Source organism: Cebidichthys violaceus, unplaced genomic scaffold (genome assembly GCF_023349555.1).
Source record: "Cebidichthys violaceus isolate CVI_PGR_0920_01 unplaced genomic scaffold, fCebVio1.0.p SCAF_2, whole genome shotgun sequence".
NCBI classification, from domain to species: domain Eukaryota; kingdom Metazoa; phylum Chordata; class Actinopteri; order Perciformes; family Stichaeidae; genus Cebidichthys; species Cebidichthys violaceus.
In genome coordinates, this window is record NW_027176372.1 from 2,099,667 (window position 1) to 2,114,051 (window position 14,385).

At 45.0% G+C, this 14,385-nt stretch overlaps 1 protein-coding gene across 1 annotated transcript in view; it reads left to right on the forward strand.

The window, feature by feature from the left end:
- The window catches only part of htr4 (5-hydroxytryptamine receptor 4), a 128,965-nt gene that overhangs the window by 39,254 nt on the left and 75,326 nt on the right, over positions 1 to 14,385 (forward strand). The window contains 1 exon segment of the mRNA XM_068715309.1: positions 9,167 to 9,245. Within this exon segment, the coding sequence (XP_068571410.1) occupies positions 9,178 to 9,245 (68 nt within the window). The 5' untranslated portion in view covers positions 9,167 to 9,177.

Below are 14,385 nucleotides of genomic sequence, written 5' to 3' on the forward strand. Positions count from 1 at the left end.
GTTTCACTTCCTGGTTAATTAAGTGGTGTTAGACTGTGAGAGGCTGAAGAGTGACCTTATAGTATTGATCAAAGGTGTCTTCTCTCATTTGAATCTCCTTCTGTGGCTCCTTCTCCGCCATTATCTTCAGAGTAGGATTGTAATGTACCGTATTATCTTCAAAACCCAAACACAAGAGTTTGGGATTTGAAGAGTTTAACAAAACATAAACATGCTGTTATCCCATGAAGTTAATTTGAGAGATGTCAAAGACGACTAAACATTGTGCTGTTTGACAGTCGAAACCCAAATATGGACGTATTTCACAATGAACTCAAGCTGCTCTGTTAGATTGTCCACAGCACAATGTGTTCCATTAATAGCTTCCGGTCACCTTTTCCTCTGATTGCGGTCCTACGAGTGAACGCTGTTTGACTCGGAGCTTCTCTCTCCTGTTGGTTAATGTAGTCTGATGTGATTGGATCATAAGTCTCTCTGGAAAGACGCGTGACCTCATTCAGTCCACACACCACGCCAATTTGAATCTGAGAAATTTTCTTTTTTTTAAATCCCCCTTTTATATCATCCCAGTAGTTATGTCCTGTTTGTTTTTGTGTTTTCTATTTCTTTGGTTTATTTCTTTTTTCTCCAAGAGATAAATGTCACTTGTTGATCTTGTTGTTAATCAAACTTGATCATATTTGGTATGAACTTGTTTTACGGCTCAAGGAATAAGGGATTTGCTTCTGTGTGCAGAAAACACCTGCAGTTCTTCACGATGAAAAATACACATGTAGAGGATGGTGCAGCCGTGGTGGAGGTCTAAGCTTGTGTGTGGTCTGTGTTTACATCATCTGCTGATGAGTTCCTGTCCATCTGTATCTGTGTGTGTGTGTGTGTGTGTGTGTGTGTGTGTGTGTGTGTGTGTGTGTGTGTGTGTGTGTGTGTGTGTGTGTGTGTTCCTCTGTAGATGTGGCCTAATGCTTAAGGTCACTGAGAACAAAAAGTTCCTACTCATGTCGCAATACATCATCATCATACAGAAGAACCTCTCGCATTCTTTTTGTTGTAGAACTGTGTGTGTGCTTTTGTATTTCAGATGTTGTCTCACTCATTGATTGTGAGGACATTTTGGAAGGTGAAGACCACAAAGTGCTGCGTTAGAGTTGTTTTTAGGGTTAAGAATTATTAGAATTTGAGTTCTCTGTGGTAAACAGATATGAAGTTTATATGTCAATGGCTTTTATTTTGAAAGGTAAGAGCTAAAGGAGTGTGAATCTGCTCTGCGCTGCCTTTGTCAAGGTTGGAAAGAGTAATAAAGTTTGCCGTGTTGTAAAACACTAGTGTACGTTTTGAATGTGTCTGCTCTGCACAACGGGACAGGTTGATGCCTTTATTTGTGGGGCAAAAGCTCAGAAATATCCCCCTTGTGGCAAAAAAGAATTATGTCACGTTTTGACAAATAATAATCACATTCAAAAACAGCAGTTGGAAAAAAATATATTGACGTACAAAAGAAAGTAATGGTGTGTAAAGGCCTTCAGCTCTCCGTGGTTGCAGGTTTCAGGTCTAAGTGTCTTGTTGTGGTGGTCAGAGTGAGGGTCTCCACATGGGAGTACAAACATGAACGTGTGTGTGTGTGTGTGTGTGTGTGTGTGTGTGTGTGTGTGTGTGTGTGTAACGCGGAGGGAACAAACCTCACCTGTTGTAACAGCTGCCCTCTAACAGCCTGGCACGACGCCACCAGAACCCTCTGGTTAAACCATTAGTTCCAGTTGCATTCGTGTTAAAGCCCCTCCGAACACGTCCAGTGTGTTTCCCATGAGGACGTGCATTAGCCAGCTGAAAGGTCGCCTGTGTGTGTGTGTGTGTGTGTGTGTGTGTGTGTGTGTGTGTGTGTGTGTGTGTGTGTGTGTGTGTGTGTGTGTGTGTCTCTTTAAAGTGAATGTGGCACACACGCTATGCACACAGTAACTGTTTCAAATAGTTAACAACTGCTTTTAGACTTAATTAATCCTAAATGTCACGGTTTGTTTTGAAATCATAATTACTGCAACAAAGATTTAGCTTGTGCTCAAAGATGACCAGACTTTCATCTTAACACATTTTTATCACATGTTGAACAGGCCTGGCAGGTAACAGGAGGAGAACATCAGTGTAAATACAGTTTATCCTCCAATAAATAACATTTTGTTGTATTATCCAACCCTGGGTCACTGTAAATATCATATCAATACATCTCTACCGTACTACCTCCATCTGCTGCACCAACGTCTGTCTAAAGTAATTCAATTACTTTCTGTGGTCTGTGCAGCAGCTGGGTCCACCTTTAGTCTTACGTACGTGAGATGCAGATGCTGGACAGGCTGCTTGGTGATGAAACAAGCCTCTTTATTTACAGGTAGGTGGGATGGAGGCTGGCTGGCGATAGCTCCCTGAAAAGAGCTTCAGGGGAGAAAGCATTGGCGGAGGGAATCTACGAATGAGAGCCGGCTGGTGGGTTTGACAAACAGGCGAAGTCAGCAGCTTTACCTGGAGAGAAGAGAGCAGGCGTAAGACAGACTGGCAAGCTAAGCAAGTTAAAGAGCTGGGAGCAATTTGGTGGCGAGCGGCCATTGGAGCAGGTTGTCAGTAGGGGAGAGGAGCCGGCCGGATTGGCAGACAGTTGTGTTGATTGCAGATCGTGGCCAGGTGAGCAGAGAGAGAGAGAGGGCGGGGCCACACTCACAACACAGTCTCATGGCAGTTTGTGAAAAAGTCAGGAAATGCAATCATTTGGTTTTGTGTGCAGTGACACAAATTGCACTACATTACGTTAAAAACATTTCCATAAAACCACAAGGCGTGGTCTCGTGGTTCAAAGTCCTGTGTGTGTGTGTGTGTGTGTGTGTGTGTGTTGTCCCATACACCTCCCCTCTCACACACAGGAAGTCTTTTGGATATTAAATAGTGCTTCACGTGCTCTGACTGTTGTTTAGTCGTGTGGATGCATTTACTCACGAGGAAAAAGGCTCCTCGTTGCTTTTCAATCAGCATTAATTTAGTTTAGGGCGACAGGCGGAAAAAAACAATTACCAAGTACACAAAACAAAAGATTACATTTCACAACCTGCCATCATACTGGGCTGCAGGTAGGGTTAGGGTTATATTTATATATATTTATATATATATATATATATATATATATATATATATATATATATATATATATAAAGAGTTCCTGATGTGTTTTTCATGGAGTTTAGTTTGTGTCCTCCAGGAGGCTGCTGTGCCGACAGCACACTGGAGCTTATTCTTGCAGATTAGCCCCACCTTTACTGGAAACCTTTGGCTGAACCTCAAGAGAAGTGAACCTTCTCCAACACACAGTTCAACAAACACAGACGAGCCCTCCAGTCAGTCCGTCTGCAGGTGTCTGCTGATCTGCAGGTGTCTGGATGTGTCTGCTGGTCTGCAGGTGTCTGGATGTGTCTGCTGGTCTGGATGTGTCTGCTGGTCTGGATGTGTCTGCTGGTCTGGATGTGTCTGGATGTGTCTGCTGGTCTGGATGTGTCTGCTGGTCTGGATGTGTCTGTTGGTCTGCAGGTGTCTGGATGTGTCTGCTGGTCTGCAGGTGTCTGGATGTGTCTGCTGGTCTGGATGTGTCTGCTGGTCTGGATGTGTCTGGATGCGTCTGCTGGTCTGGATGTGTCTACTGGTCTGGATGTGTCTGCTGTTCTGCAGGTGTCTGGATGTGTCTGCTGGTCTGCAGGTGTCTGGATGTGTCTGGATGTGTCTGCTGGTCTGGATGTGTCTGGATGTGTCTGCTGGTCTGGATGTGTCTGCTGGTCTGGATGTGTTTCTGGATGGGAAACCAAAAAGTTTTTTTGTTCGTTGGTATTTTCACTTTCTACTACGTTGGAGCCGGTAGTGTTACTGAATCAGTGATCCACGCTCCTCAACAGTCAGACAAAGGATCCTGCAGGAGGTCAGTATAGGAGCGCAGAAACAGAGCCAGGCTGTGTCGCAGTAGTGTCCAAATAACAAGTCATGTGACAAACTGGTGCCAAAGAGACTAGTTCACAATTGTATTTGGAATAGTAACTTTGGAATTATCACAATTTTGAGCCACTATGTCCTTTAAAAATGAAAAAAAGTAAGTTTTATCACAGAAGGTAAATATTGGCTCAACACATTCTCACGGCTGTTCATGAAATAGTCACAAAATACTAATCTATTACACAAATTGTCCGTATTTTTTGTGTTGCTCGGAACAATTGTTTTTGGGCCGATATTACGTTAAAAAAGGGAGGTTTAGGCAACAAAACCACTTAGTTAGGTTTAGGAAAAACATCATGGTTGGGCTTAAAATAACTACGTACAGTTAGGTTTAGGAAACAAAATGAACTTCAGGTTTCGGCAACAAAGCCTCAACGGTCTCGTGGTTGAAAGTCCTGGGATTGTTGGACCCATCCACCCCCCCACCTGCCATGAGGTGACTTTTTGGATTTGAAATCCTCCGTCACGAGGATGCATTTAATGTGTGTGTCCACCAGGAGAAAAGCTTCTAGTTGAGTTACCATTGGCATTATTTTCAATAGATTGCTTTTTGTGACTATTCCGTAACCTGATCCTGATTGGATCCCCTTCTCTAGCACTGACAGACAGTTGGACCGGACTGGGCTTAACGCACTCCCCAGGGTGAGACTGTCGCATCAACGCAGGAACAACCCGCCACGACTCCGCTCACACTTCTCCCCAAAACGGAGGGGCAGCTGGTGGCTGACCTCTAAATCTATTATGAGCTTCAATCTGCTGACGGTAATGTTCAGTCAGAGGCGTTAATGACGGCAGGGACACGCAGGCACCGAGTAAACAGACCTCAGCTCCATTTGGACCACTCGTCCTTCTACTTCCGACTCGTAAACACAACCATTGACACGTTCTCACTTTATCACCGGATGTGTTTACATTCATGTGCATTAACTGGGCCGTTGCTCTGGTACATAGCTGTGACGTTAAACACTTTTGATTCCCTGCAGCTGAGTGTCCCATTCACGTAAACCTCTTGACGGAATATTTCTCTCCGCTCGCTAAGTCCCGCCCACTGCATGAACAAGCCGGCCTGCAACAAACCGATGGGCCTTTTCTGGCGTCTCGGCCTTCGTTTGATGCCACGGCTTCTGTTGACATCAGCATGCACCCATAATGCTGTGCAAGAATAACCTTGAACATGTTTCCACGCTGCAGCAGCAGTGACGGAGAGAAGCCTGGCATCTTAACGGCGCAACTCATTACCGGAGTATGAGCCTACAGTGGGTTTTTGTTCAAACTCCACTGTTGTGTTTTCATGCATCGGAACCAGAATCGGTTTAGTCTGAGCCGCTGGATTGGCAGTGCGTGAAAATGCAGCAATTTGCTGTATCACGTCCGTCTCAGTATTTCTTCCTCCCTCCTTCTTTTATTCTTTCTTTCGCTTTGCTCCATTAGTTTCTCAAACTGTCACCATTTCCCTTCCCCTGCTCTCTGTGTGACTGGATGAGAGCTGACAGACTCCAGTAAGCCTCGTCCATTAGCTCCGTCATGCGTTCTGCTCGCCTCGCCTCCCCGACTGCGTCTGTCGTGGAACAGAGTCGGCAGGCCCCGCCGAGACTTCGAAGACGGTGCCAGGGAGATTTTAGACGGGTGGCAAATCAGCCTCATGACGACGTGCTAATCTGCTCAGTGTTAATGAATGCTCCGTTACACTGGTGCCGTGGCCTTCTCTGCACACGTGTAGGGGGAAGATGGGGAAACCTGCTTCTGTGTGTACACAGTGACATCTGTGGTCTCGGCGATTGCGTCACTTTCTTATTTAATTTGAGTTAATATGTGGGAGAACAGCAGTTTATAGGTGCTGATATTAAACGACGCAGACGAGGTGCCCCTCTCCAATTTGAGCCACTTGGTGCTACATGTATTTACGTGACTTTGTTGTGAAAATACACTTTTATGCATTAAGTAACAGACGGCGACATGCATGGATCTTGTTGCGTTAAATGCAACAGATGGGATATGTGAGTCTGGAGGATTTTGAGTTGCTGGAAGGCACCTTGGAGCCGGACCCAATGACTGAAGCACTGTAGTGAGTAAAGTAACTGAGTACTTCTGATCGTGAGTAACTAGAAAAGTAATGTCGTTGCAGTTTTGGTGAGAAGTTACATTTTTTAACGTACAGCGACGAATGAATATCTTAGATTAGCAGATGGTGTGTGATGTAAACATATACAGGTTTTATACATCGGGTCACATTGTCATGCACTCATTTAAAATACTGTATATCAGGGTCACAGGTCATCGTCTATTCCACAGTCAAAGAGCATATTTAAAAAATAATTGGAGTTGACCAAAGTGCTGCGCAAGCAAGTGAACGGCAAAACAATAGTGAGTAAGATAACATCAGCAACAGAGCAATAGATGGCGATAGGAAAAAACGTGATAATATGTGCACGAATCTGAAACAGAGCAAGATACATTTATTGAAAAAAAAAGAGATGATAAAATAGTAAAATATCCAAACCACTCATGGAACCAACGGCCATAAAAACGTGTTAATACCGTTAATAATGATTCCTCATGTCTCATGTGTGCTGCATTAGGTTTCCATAATAACTGTCAAGCTGGTGTCCAGGTATTAAACACAAAAACACGAGAGAGATTTAATATACGATGCCATAGATTTAATACGCTTTACTGTGATTTGCTTTTGAAGCCGGAGAGACCGTCACCCTCTGCACGTGTGATTAAAGATTAAACGTATGAATCTTGTGAATCCACTTCTAATAAGAAGGACGTTTGGTACGCTGTGTGGATTTGCATGAGCCTGTACACACGCGTGTGACTCTGAGGCCGAGTCTGTACGTGTCTGAAGATGAAGCCTCCTGACAGCCACATGTATGGAGTTGTACATGAAGATGATTCACCGGGACACCTTCAGAAGTCACTGCGCTCAAACCGTCTATACGGCTGAACTCTGACCGCTCATCTCCAGCAACCTCTGCTCGTCATCTCGTCACGTGAGCGAGCCGAGCCGTCATCCAGTCATCAACAGATACTGTTGATTATGATAATTATGATTACAGATAACAAATAGAGGCCATGATGGTAACGTTTTTATCAAGGTCTGCTTCTTTTAGATGAATAGAAAGGACCGCATGATGTATGAATATGCAATAATAATACAGACACTGAAGGTGTGAGCATGAGGATACAAAGTGTGATATCTCCGAGGACAAGCCATTCATACATCTCTTTGGATATAGCGTGAGTGAATCTCACGCTTCCGTGTGAGCATGTGACTTTTAGACGGTGTTGCATTGTGGGTTGTTTGCAGTTTGCCGCAAGTAGGTGTGTCAGATCTTGACTTTACAAAAAAAGTCGATCAAAAGGAGCTCTTGATCCTGAAAGTATTTATTTCCTCTCCACCCTCACCTGTGCACGTCCAAAGAGAAACCACGCTTGAGGTCTACTGACACTTCTGTATTTTTGTTCTTATTGTACATTTGCAACGGCAATTTTTTTGGACGTTTGAAGACCTGACTTCGTCGACGTACGCTACAGCTATCAGTCTTCTTCTCCTCGTGACTTTCAGCTGTCAATCATCAGTGTGCATCGCTCAAGACACAAACAATAATAACACTGTGAAGAGGCTTCAATATGCATATCATCATATGATTAGTCATTGTGACTCTCTCTTTATGAATACAATGTTGGAGGAATGCTGGAAGTCTGTAGTCACGGCTGTAAATATGTAATATATGTAGCAGCTGACTGTAAGTCCAGTGTGTGTGTGTGTGTGTGTGTGTGTGTGTGTGTGTGTGTGTGTGTGTGTGTGTGTGTGTGTGTGTGTTAAGTATCTTGAACATATGCCATCTGTTGGACTAATCCATGATGTAATACAAGTCAATGTTTACATAGTTGCATGGTTGCTTGGTTTGTGCATCTGTGTGTGTGTGTGTGTGTGTGTGTGTGTGTGTGTGTGTGTGTGTGTGTGTGTGTGTGTGTGTGTGTGTGAGACACTTTGTCCTCCTGTGTTGCTCATTTCACAACATCAAATGAATTAATGCTGCTTAAGATAAAAAAAAATGTATTCATAACGCAGATGATTTTGTTCCGTCTGCTGTTGGATTCGTGCGGAGGCGCCTCTGCTTTAAATGTCCACATGATGAACAGGTTCTGACAGCTGCTCATATGGCTGCAGCACAACGGGTTTTGTTATTCAGGGGGTAAACCTGCAGGTCTGGATCCTCCTCGGCCTCCTGCTGACCTCCTGCTGACCTCCTGCTGACCTCCTGCTGACCTCCCCGTCAGGCCGAGCTGCACTGTGTGCTGCACGGCTGTGGGAATGTGCACTCGGTCAACAGTCAGGCCTGGTTCTGTCACTGTACAAATGTATTTTTTTAAAAACCCCAAGTTGTTCGCAGTTCCCATGATGTATTTTTCCCCTCTTACTGGCTACCTACGATGTCTTTATTCTACATTAGAATTAATAAATAACTCTCACCAACCCTGGTGAGAGTCACCACTTCTGTGAAATATCAGATCTAAATTCTCCAGAACTCAGCTTCTCCCAAAACGGTTAGTGAAATCTGACGGTTCTCTGAAACAATAAGTGGATGTGAAACGTGACGATGAAAGCTGCTTCCTCCCCTTTAAACGTCACCCGTTTACTGCAGTGTGGTGACCGCAGTGAGGCCCAGGCAGGATGAGTCGACCTCCACCTGCTCAAGTGAAAGCTGTTTGTTTGTGTTTTTATTGATTTATACTCTCTCACCTCTACTTAACCGGGAGATCTCTCGGGAAATATTCCACCCTTCACAAGAACGAACAGCTGCGTTTGTCTTTCAGATTATTCTAAGCTTCAATATGAAGAGGCACTTTTGAAAGGCAGCAAATTTTAAAGTCGGTCTACTTTTTGCCAAATCCAGGATTATTGCACATTGCGGGACATTGCGGCACAACGCGGCGCCGGTCAGTCACCAGTAGAAGTCAAATGTGAAAGAAAATTGCCGCATTTGCATAATTCTGATTTGGTTTGATGCGTTTATGTTAATGTAATCTACTGAGTCCGCTGACGGCATGAATTGTTTTGTATTGTTCATTCAAAGTTCGGCCTGTGATGATAGACGTGATGATGTGAGTGTGCTAACTTGTGGTCTTGTGTCTGCAGGGACTCTCTGCATGTATGGTTACATGAATGTCAGCGCTGCAGGCCAGATGCCGGTGATGGAGGAGCTTGTCAGTGAGAGGTGAGGCCTCGTCAACGGGCGTAGAATAACCGCTGTACTTCATGACCGAGGTGACGTGGTTTGATGCACAACACGTCAAAACAAAAAAAGATAACTTAACAATCAAATGCAAACACTTTTTGAAAAGTTATATTTGCACGGGACCTTCGATGGCATCTTTGCACCCGAGCAGCCCAGTGTAGTTCGTTCAAACGTAAGCTCTCACCTGAAGCCGGTGGCTCTGAATGTCATCGCTTCATCTCGACACCTTTCTTCTTGTTAATCTGCGATTCCTAAAAGTCTTTAGTTCTTGTGAGGTAGACCATGGTATAAATGTGGACATCTCTAAACCAAAGCCAGAACGCAGAATGTTAGCCCTGAGCGGCTTTCGTATGCAACGTCACTTCACAAGCTTGACAATGTTTAGGTTTAACAGAGGTCTCCTGGCTGAAAGTCCCGTATTTGTGATCGCTATTATACAATTTAACCAGTCATCATTCATAATATGTCACTTGCTCTTTATAAAAATGCTGTATAGAAACATTTAATGCCAAAAAAAAAATGTCCGCCGACTCATCAAAGCTGATCGGAGGAAAAACAGACAGTACGTTGTTCACTTGTACTTTCTACTTAGTTCCGACAGAAGGAACTAAACCATCTTCATGAAGTGTTGGTGCACACAGCTGGCTGCTGCGTTGTTGAATGGGGCTCAGAGGTCTGCAGATCGACTGGCCTGATCTTCAGAGGTGTGGAGGAAACAACAGTCAGTGAAGAAGGGTGTTCCTGCTGCACCGCTCTGTGCCTCTGGCCCTCAGGCTGGTCGGTTTGATTGAAACGGGGAGCCTGCTGAAACTGCAGGGTGGTCTGCTTACGCTGCTTTCAAATGTAAAGAGTCATTTTTATAGCTTCCTCTGCCCGGCCAACGTCTATTCAGCCCGGAGGGTAAGAGAGAGAAGAGAGATTTAGATCTTTCTTCAACCGTCGCTGTGAAGACGCAGTCGCACTGCGTCTTTTTCTGACTGGTTGCTTTGACTCGCAGACACCGAAAGTGATAACAAAGGAGAAGAAGGTGTATAGAGTGAAAGAGACACAATACAAGCACATGGACAGTAGTTCAAGAATGAAATGTGGCAATATTGTTGCTGACAGTATTTAGCCGCTTGAATTTGACACAAATTGCGTCAGAAATGTCCCTCTGTGTGTCACCACTCAGTCACATCGACGCACAAAGACATCCCGCATCAATGTGTGTCTGGAATCAACATGACTTACTGTCTCGAGAGATAACGTGATCTCTGGTGTCCATCGCTGATCCAGACCTTTGATGAGAAATCAAATGAATGTTCCATGATGTAACATTGTCCCATATAACTCAGACACTGTAGCGGCCAGGCGGGCGCAACGGAGGCTGAATAAGTAAAGTTACCGAGCAACCGCCAGCACCAAAAAAATGACAACAGGAACTCAGTTGTGTAGAAAAAAAGCCATGCGTACCTTTGATTGATTCTAGTGGAAGCATAGCGTCTGCAGAATGTAAAGAGTTGTGATGAAATATATTCACGACGTGGGTAAGAATGTCATTTCCTCTACTACCGCAAAACATTAAAAACAAATTAGAATAACTAATCCCCCCCCCCCCCCCCCCCAGAGGCCTATCAGCCCATTAAACTTAATGAAAAAGAACAAAAGTTCATGTTTAATGCTGCTGTAATAGAAGAGGCCAAATGATGTTATTGTCACTGGAAAAGGTAGATGGGTGTCTGCTAAAAGTCTAGAATCAGGGGATTAATGTGGAAGCTGCAGGTTTTCACAAGAGTAGTGAGGCGAGCTTCTTCATGAGACGATAGAGTTTCACCACACGACCCGGTTTGGATGGGATCCGGTTGACGGCGGTAATACGGAGCCTCAAGCTGCCGACAGAGAAACGGCTCTGACCAGCAGAGCGGAGGGATTCATGACTCACACCGGCCCACGCAGCGCGCTACACACACACACACACACACACACACACATCCTACTGTCACATATGTTACATGTGTGTCGTCACACGGAGTGACACACTTTCACATATTTAATCAGAACGACAGATAGTTTGTTAAAACAAGCAGTCGAGGGAACAACGACGTCGAGAAAAGAAACTTTCTGTGGAATCAAATCAAAAGAATTATCAAGCATCCGTTGCTGCTGGGAGGGAGATCATTTTAATGCCAAGTTAACAACATTAGCATAATTCTCAATCTTCAACCCACTCATTTGTAATTAGTGGAAGCGCTGCACGAGCGGCAGTACGGCATCGCGCCGCCGTCTTATCGCTTCAGCATGCAGCGGGAGCGGTTCACTGTGCGAGCCGGAGCCTGTCCTCTGGCACGGACCATCCCCCGGTTACATCTTCTAACGCCGGTTCTGCTGCCAGATCTATGATCGCTTCATGAGATTACGGCACAAATTCTATCTATGATTTCAAACGGTCAACCTAGTCTCTGGATGAACTGTTAAATGCAAACAGATATTTTTTACACGTGGACATGTTTGAAGCACGTGTTGATTCCTGCTCGTCGCATGCATACAGTGTTTTTAAAAAAACTCAGTTTCAGCAAAAACACTTAGTTAGGTTTAGGAAAAGATCGTCGTTTGAGTTTAAAATAACCAAAGTATGTACGTGACAAAAACATCAACATCTGGATCAATTCACCTGCCCTCCCGCCCGCCATGGGTTACACCGCTTTATATGTCACGGTATATCTACGAATTACGGCGCATTCTTTTTTGTAGGTATTGCTACGAATGTACGATGAGACCAGTCTGACTGTTGTACTGTAGATCTTCCATATTTACCGGGTGTGATGCAAACCAAATGCTAAATGATTGGTTTAAATAGTTTCAATTAAATGTGATGTGTGGCAAAGGTGCATCAGCTGCCCATTGTTTTGTTATACCGCTTTATTATTATTATTATTATTATTATTAGTGTCTGATCTCTGTCAGATGAGTATAACAATGTTCATGACAACTAATATACTCACTATTAATCTAATTAATAAGCTGTGTAACACGTCTCTAATATTCGTCACGGGTGCCGAAAGACTTCTGCAAAGGATACACCGGTGTTTCCTCGCTTATTGCTCCTCCCGCAAACCTCCTCACTCCCTCAGATCATGGACTGTATATAAGAAGTGGAGATGGCAGCGGCCTGTCAATCACTGTAGCCCCGCCCCTAAAGCATCCCCTGCTTTATGGTCTGTTTGACTCTAAATGGAGCATAATGTACTAAATGAACATCATGCTGTATTGAAGAAGACTGTAAACTAGAGATTGAGACCATAAACTCATGTTTACAATGTTTACTGAGGGAATAAATCAAGAGAGAAGTAGAGTCATTTTAGACTAGACTTCTATACAACCAGAGGAGTCGCCCCCCGGTGGACACTAGAGAGAATGCAGCTTTAAGGCAGAACCGGAGGTTGCCGCCTGCGTGAGATGCATTTTTAGGAATTGGGTCATCCTTCAAGATACAGCCATGAGATCAAGTTCCGGGTCACAAGCTGGAGGAGTCGAGGAGGCGCAAAATGGAGGAAATGAGAAACGCCCCGGGTCGTCCACTCGCTGCTGGGACGACAGAAGACATTGAACGTTTCAGCAGCAAATCTTATTATAGCGAGGATCAGCTGCCCTTGAAGAAGACCCTGAAGCTTCACCAGCCAACCTTGCGTGAAAGAAGAATGCCCCTGCTAATACCCATGGAGTGTCACACTATAGCTATCTTTTACCAACACTTATATTTCACACGGCACAACACATCCTGCAACGTAATAGCTCATGTCAGGGACTTTTATGCAACCATCGAGCGCGACCATCCCGGAACAGGCGCGCTCGCTGGAGCCATTAGTCAATACGACGCAGTCAGTCGGACTCATGGCGATCAGATAGCAGCTTCTCCTTTACACCTCCTCCAATCGGCTTTCCCTCTCGCTCTGCGGTTTACCTTCCGTCTCCTCGCCGCCTCAGGTGTCCTGTGACAGATCCTGTTTTCTGGATGATTGCTTTCGACGGGGAAGTTTCAGCCGGCGTGAAGCCAAGCGGAGCGGTGGAAGGAGCGGGCCGCCTCGCGTTGTTACAGTACAGACTGTGGATTGTTTGCTCACTCATTCTTTTGTTTGCTCACTCGTTCAGTTCACTCGGCTGTTTATTCCTCTATATGCAATCCATTCATGGACGTAGCAACAGATGGATAAGTGGCGTAAACGTCGCCCTCCAGGTGATGATACTGCCTATTTTCTCTGCCCCCCCCCCCCTCCATCATTCAGGGATCCATTCATCACCCGTCACGTCAGGCCACCTGTACGTGATGTCCACACACTGGTTCTCCGCTGCAGCGGTGGCAGCACAATCGGAGTCCATTCTCTCTTTTCTAACCCTCCGTTTGGTGGCTGCGTAGCAGAGTGCAGACTTGGCAGCCGACACAGCACACACGACTGAATAATTCATTCAGCAACTGCTCACGTAATCTCAATAAGAAAATCCTCCATTCATACAAAAAGAAAATAAGCATTTGCTGATGCCTGATGCTGAGCGCGCACACAGACACACACACACACACACACACACACACACACACACATCTGAAAAGAAACGATGCCTTGGCCCTCATTCAACTTCAGCAGAATCATTTCTGAATCAAAGACACGAATGATGCCGTCAAAATCCCCCAAAAAACGGACTGTCTGTCAAGCCTCTGAATCTCTTTTCCTCCCAGATGGACAGGAGGTGGATTGTGTGTGTGTGTGTGTGTGTGTGTGTGTGTGTGTGTGTGTGTGTGTGTGTGTGCGTGTGTGTCATTATACAGTGCTTCCAACCCGTTTCCATTCATGCCTGACAAGGTGATTCATCCCATCTGTCACTGATAGCACTTCCAGGCGCATGCCAGTTCAGCCTCCCAAGCCTCCCGCTGCTCTTTGATCCTCTGCTTTCGGAAAAAACAGCAAACGTCCTGCAGGATCCTCAGTCTGCTCTTCCACACACACTCACCCTGGGTGTGGCGAGCACCGAGGATACGGTCGTGTCCATTTTGGTTTTTTTTGGGGGCGGGGGGGGGGAAACGGGGGGCATGAATGAAAGCTTTTTAAGACTCTTAAAAGGCTGTGAAAAAATATGTTATAACTAC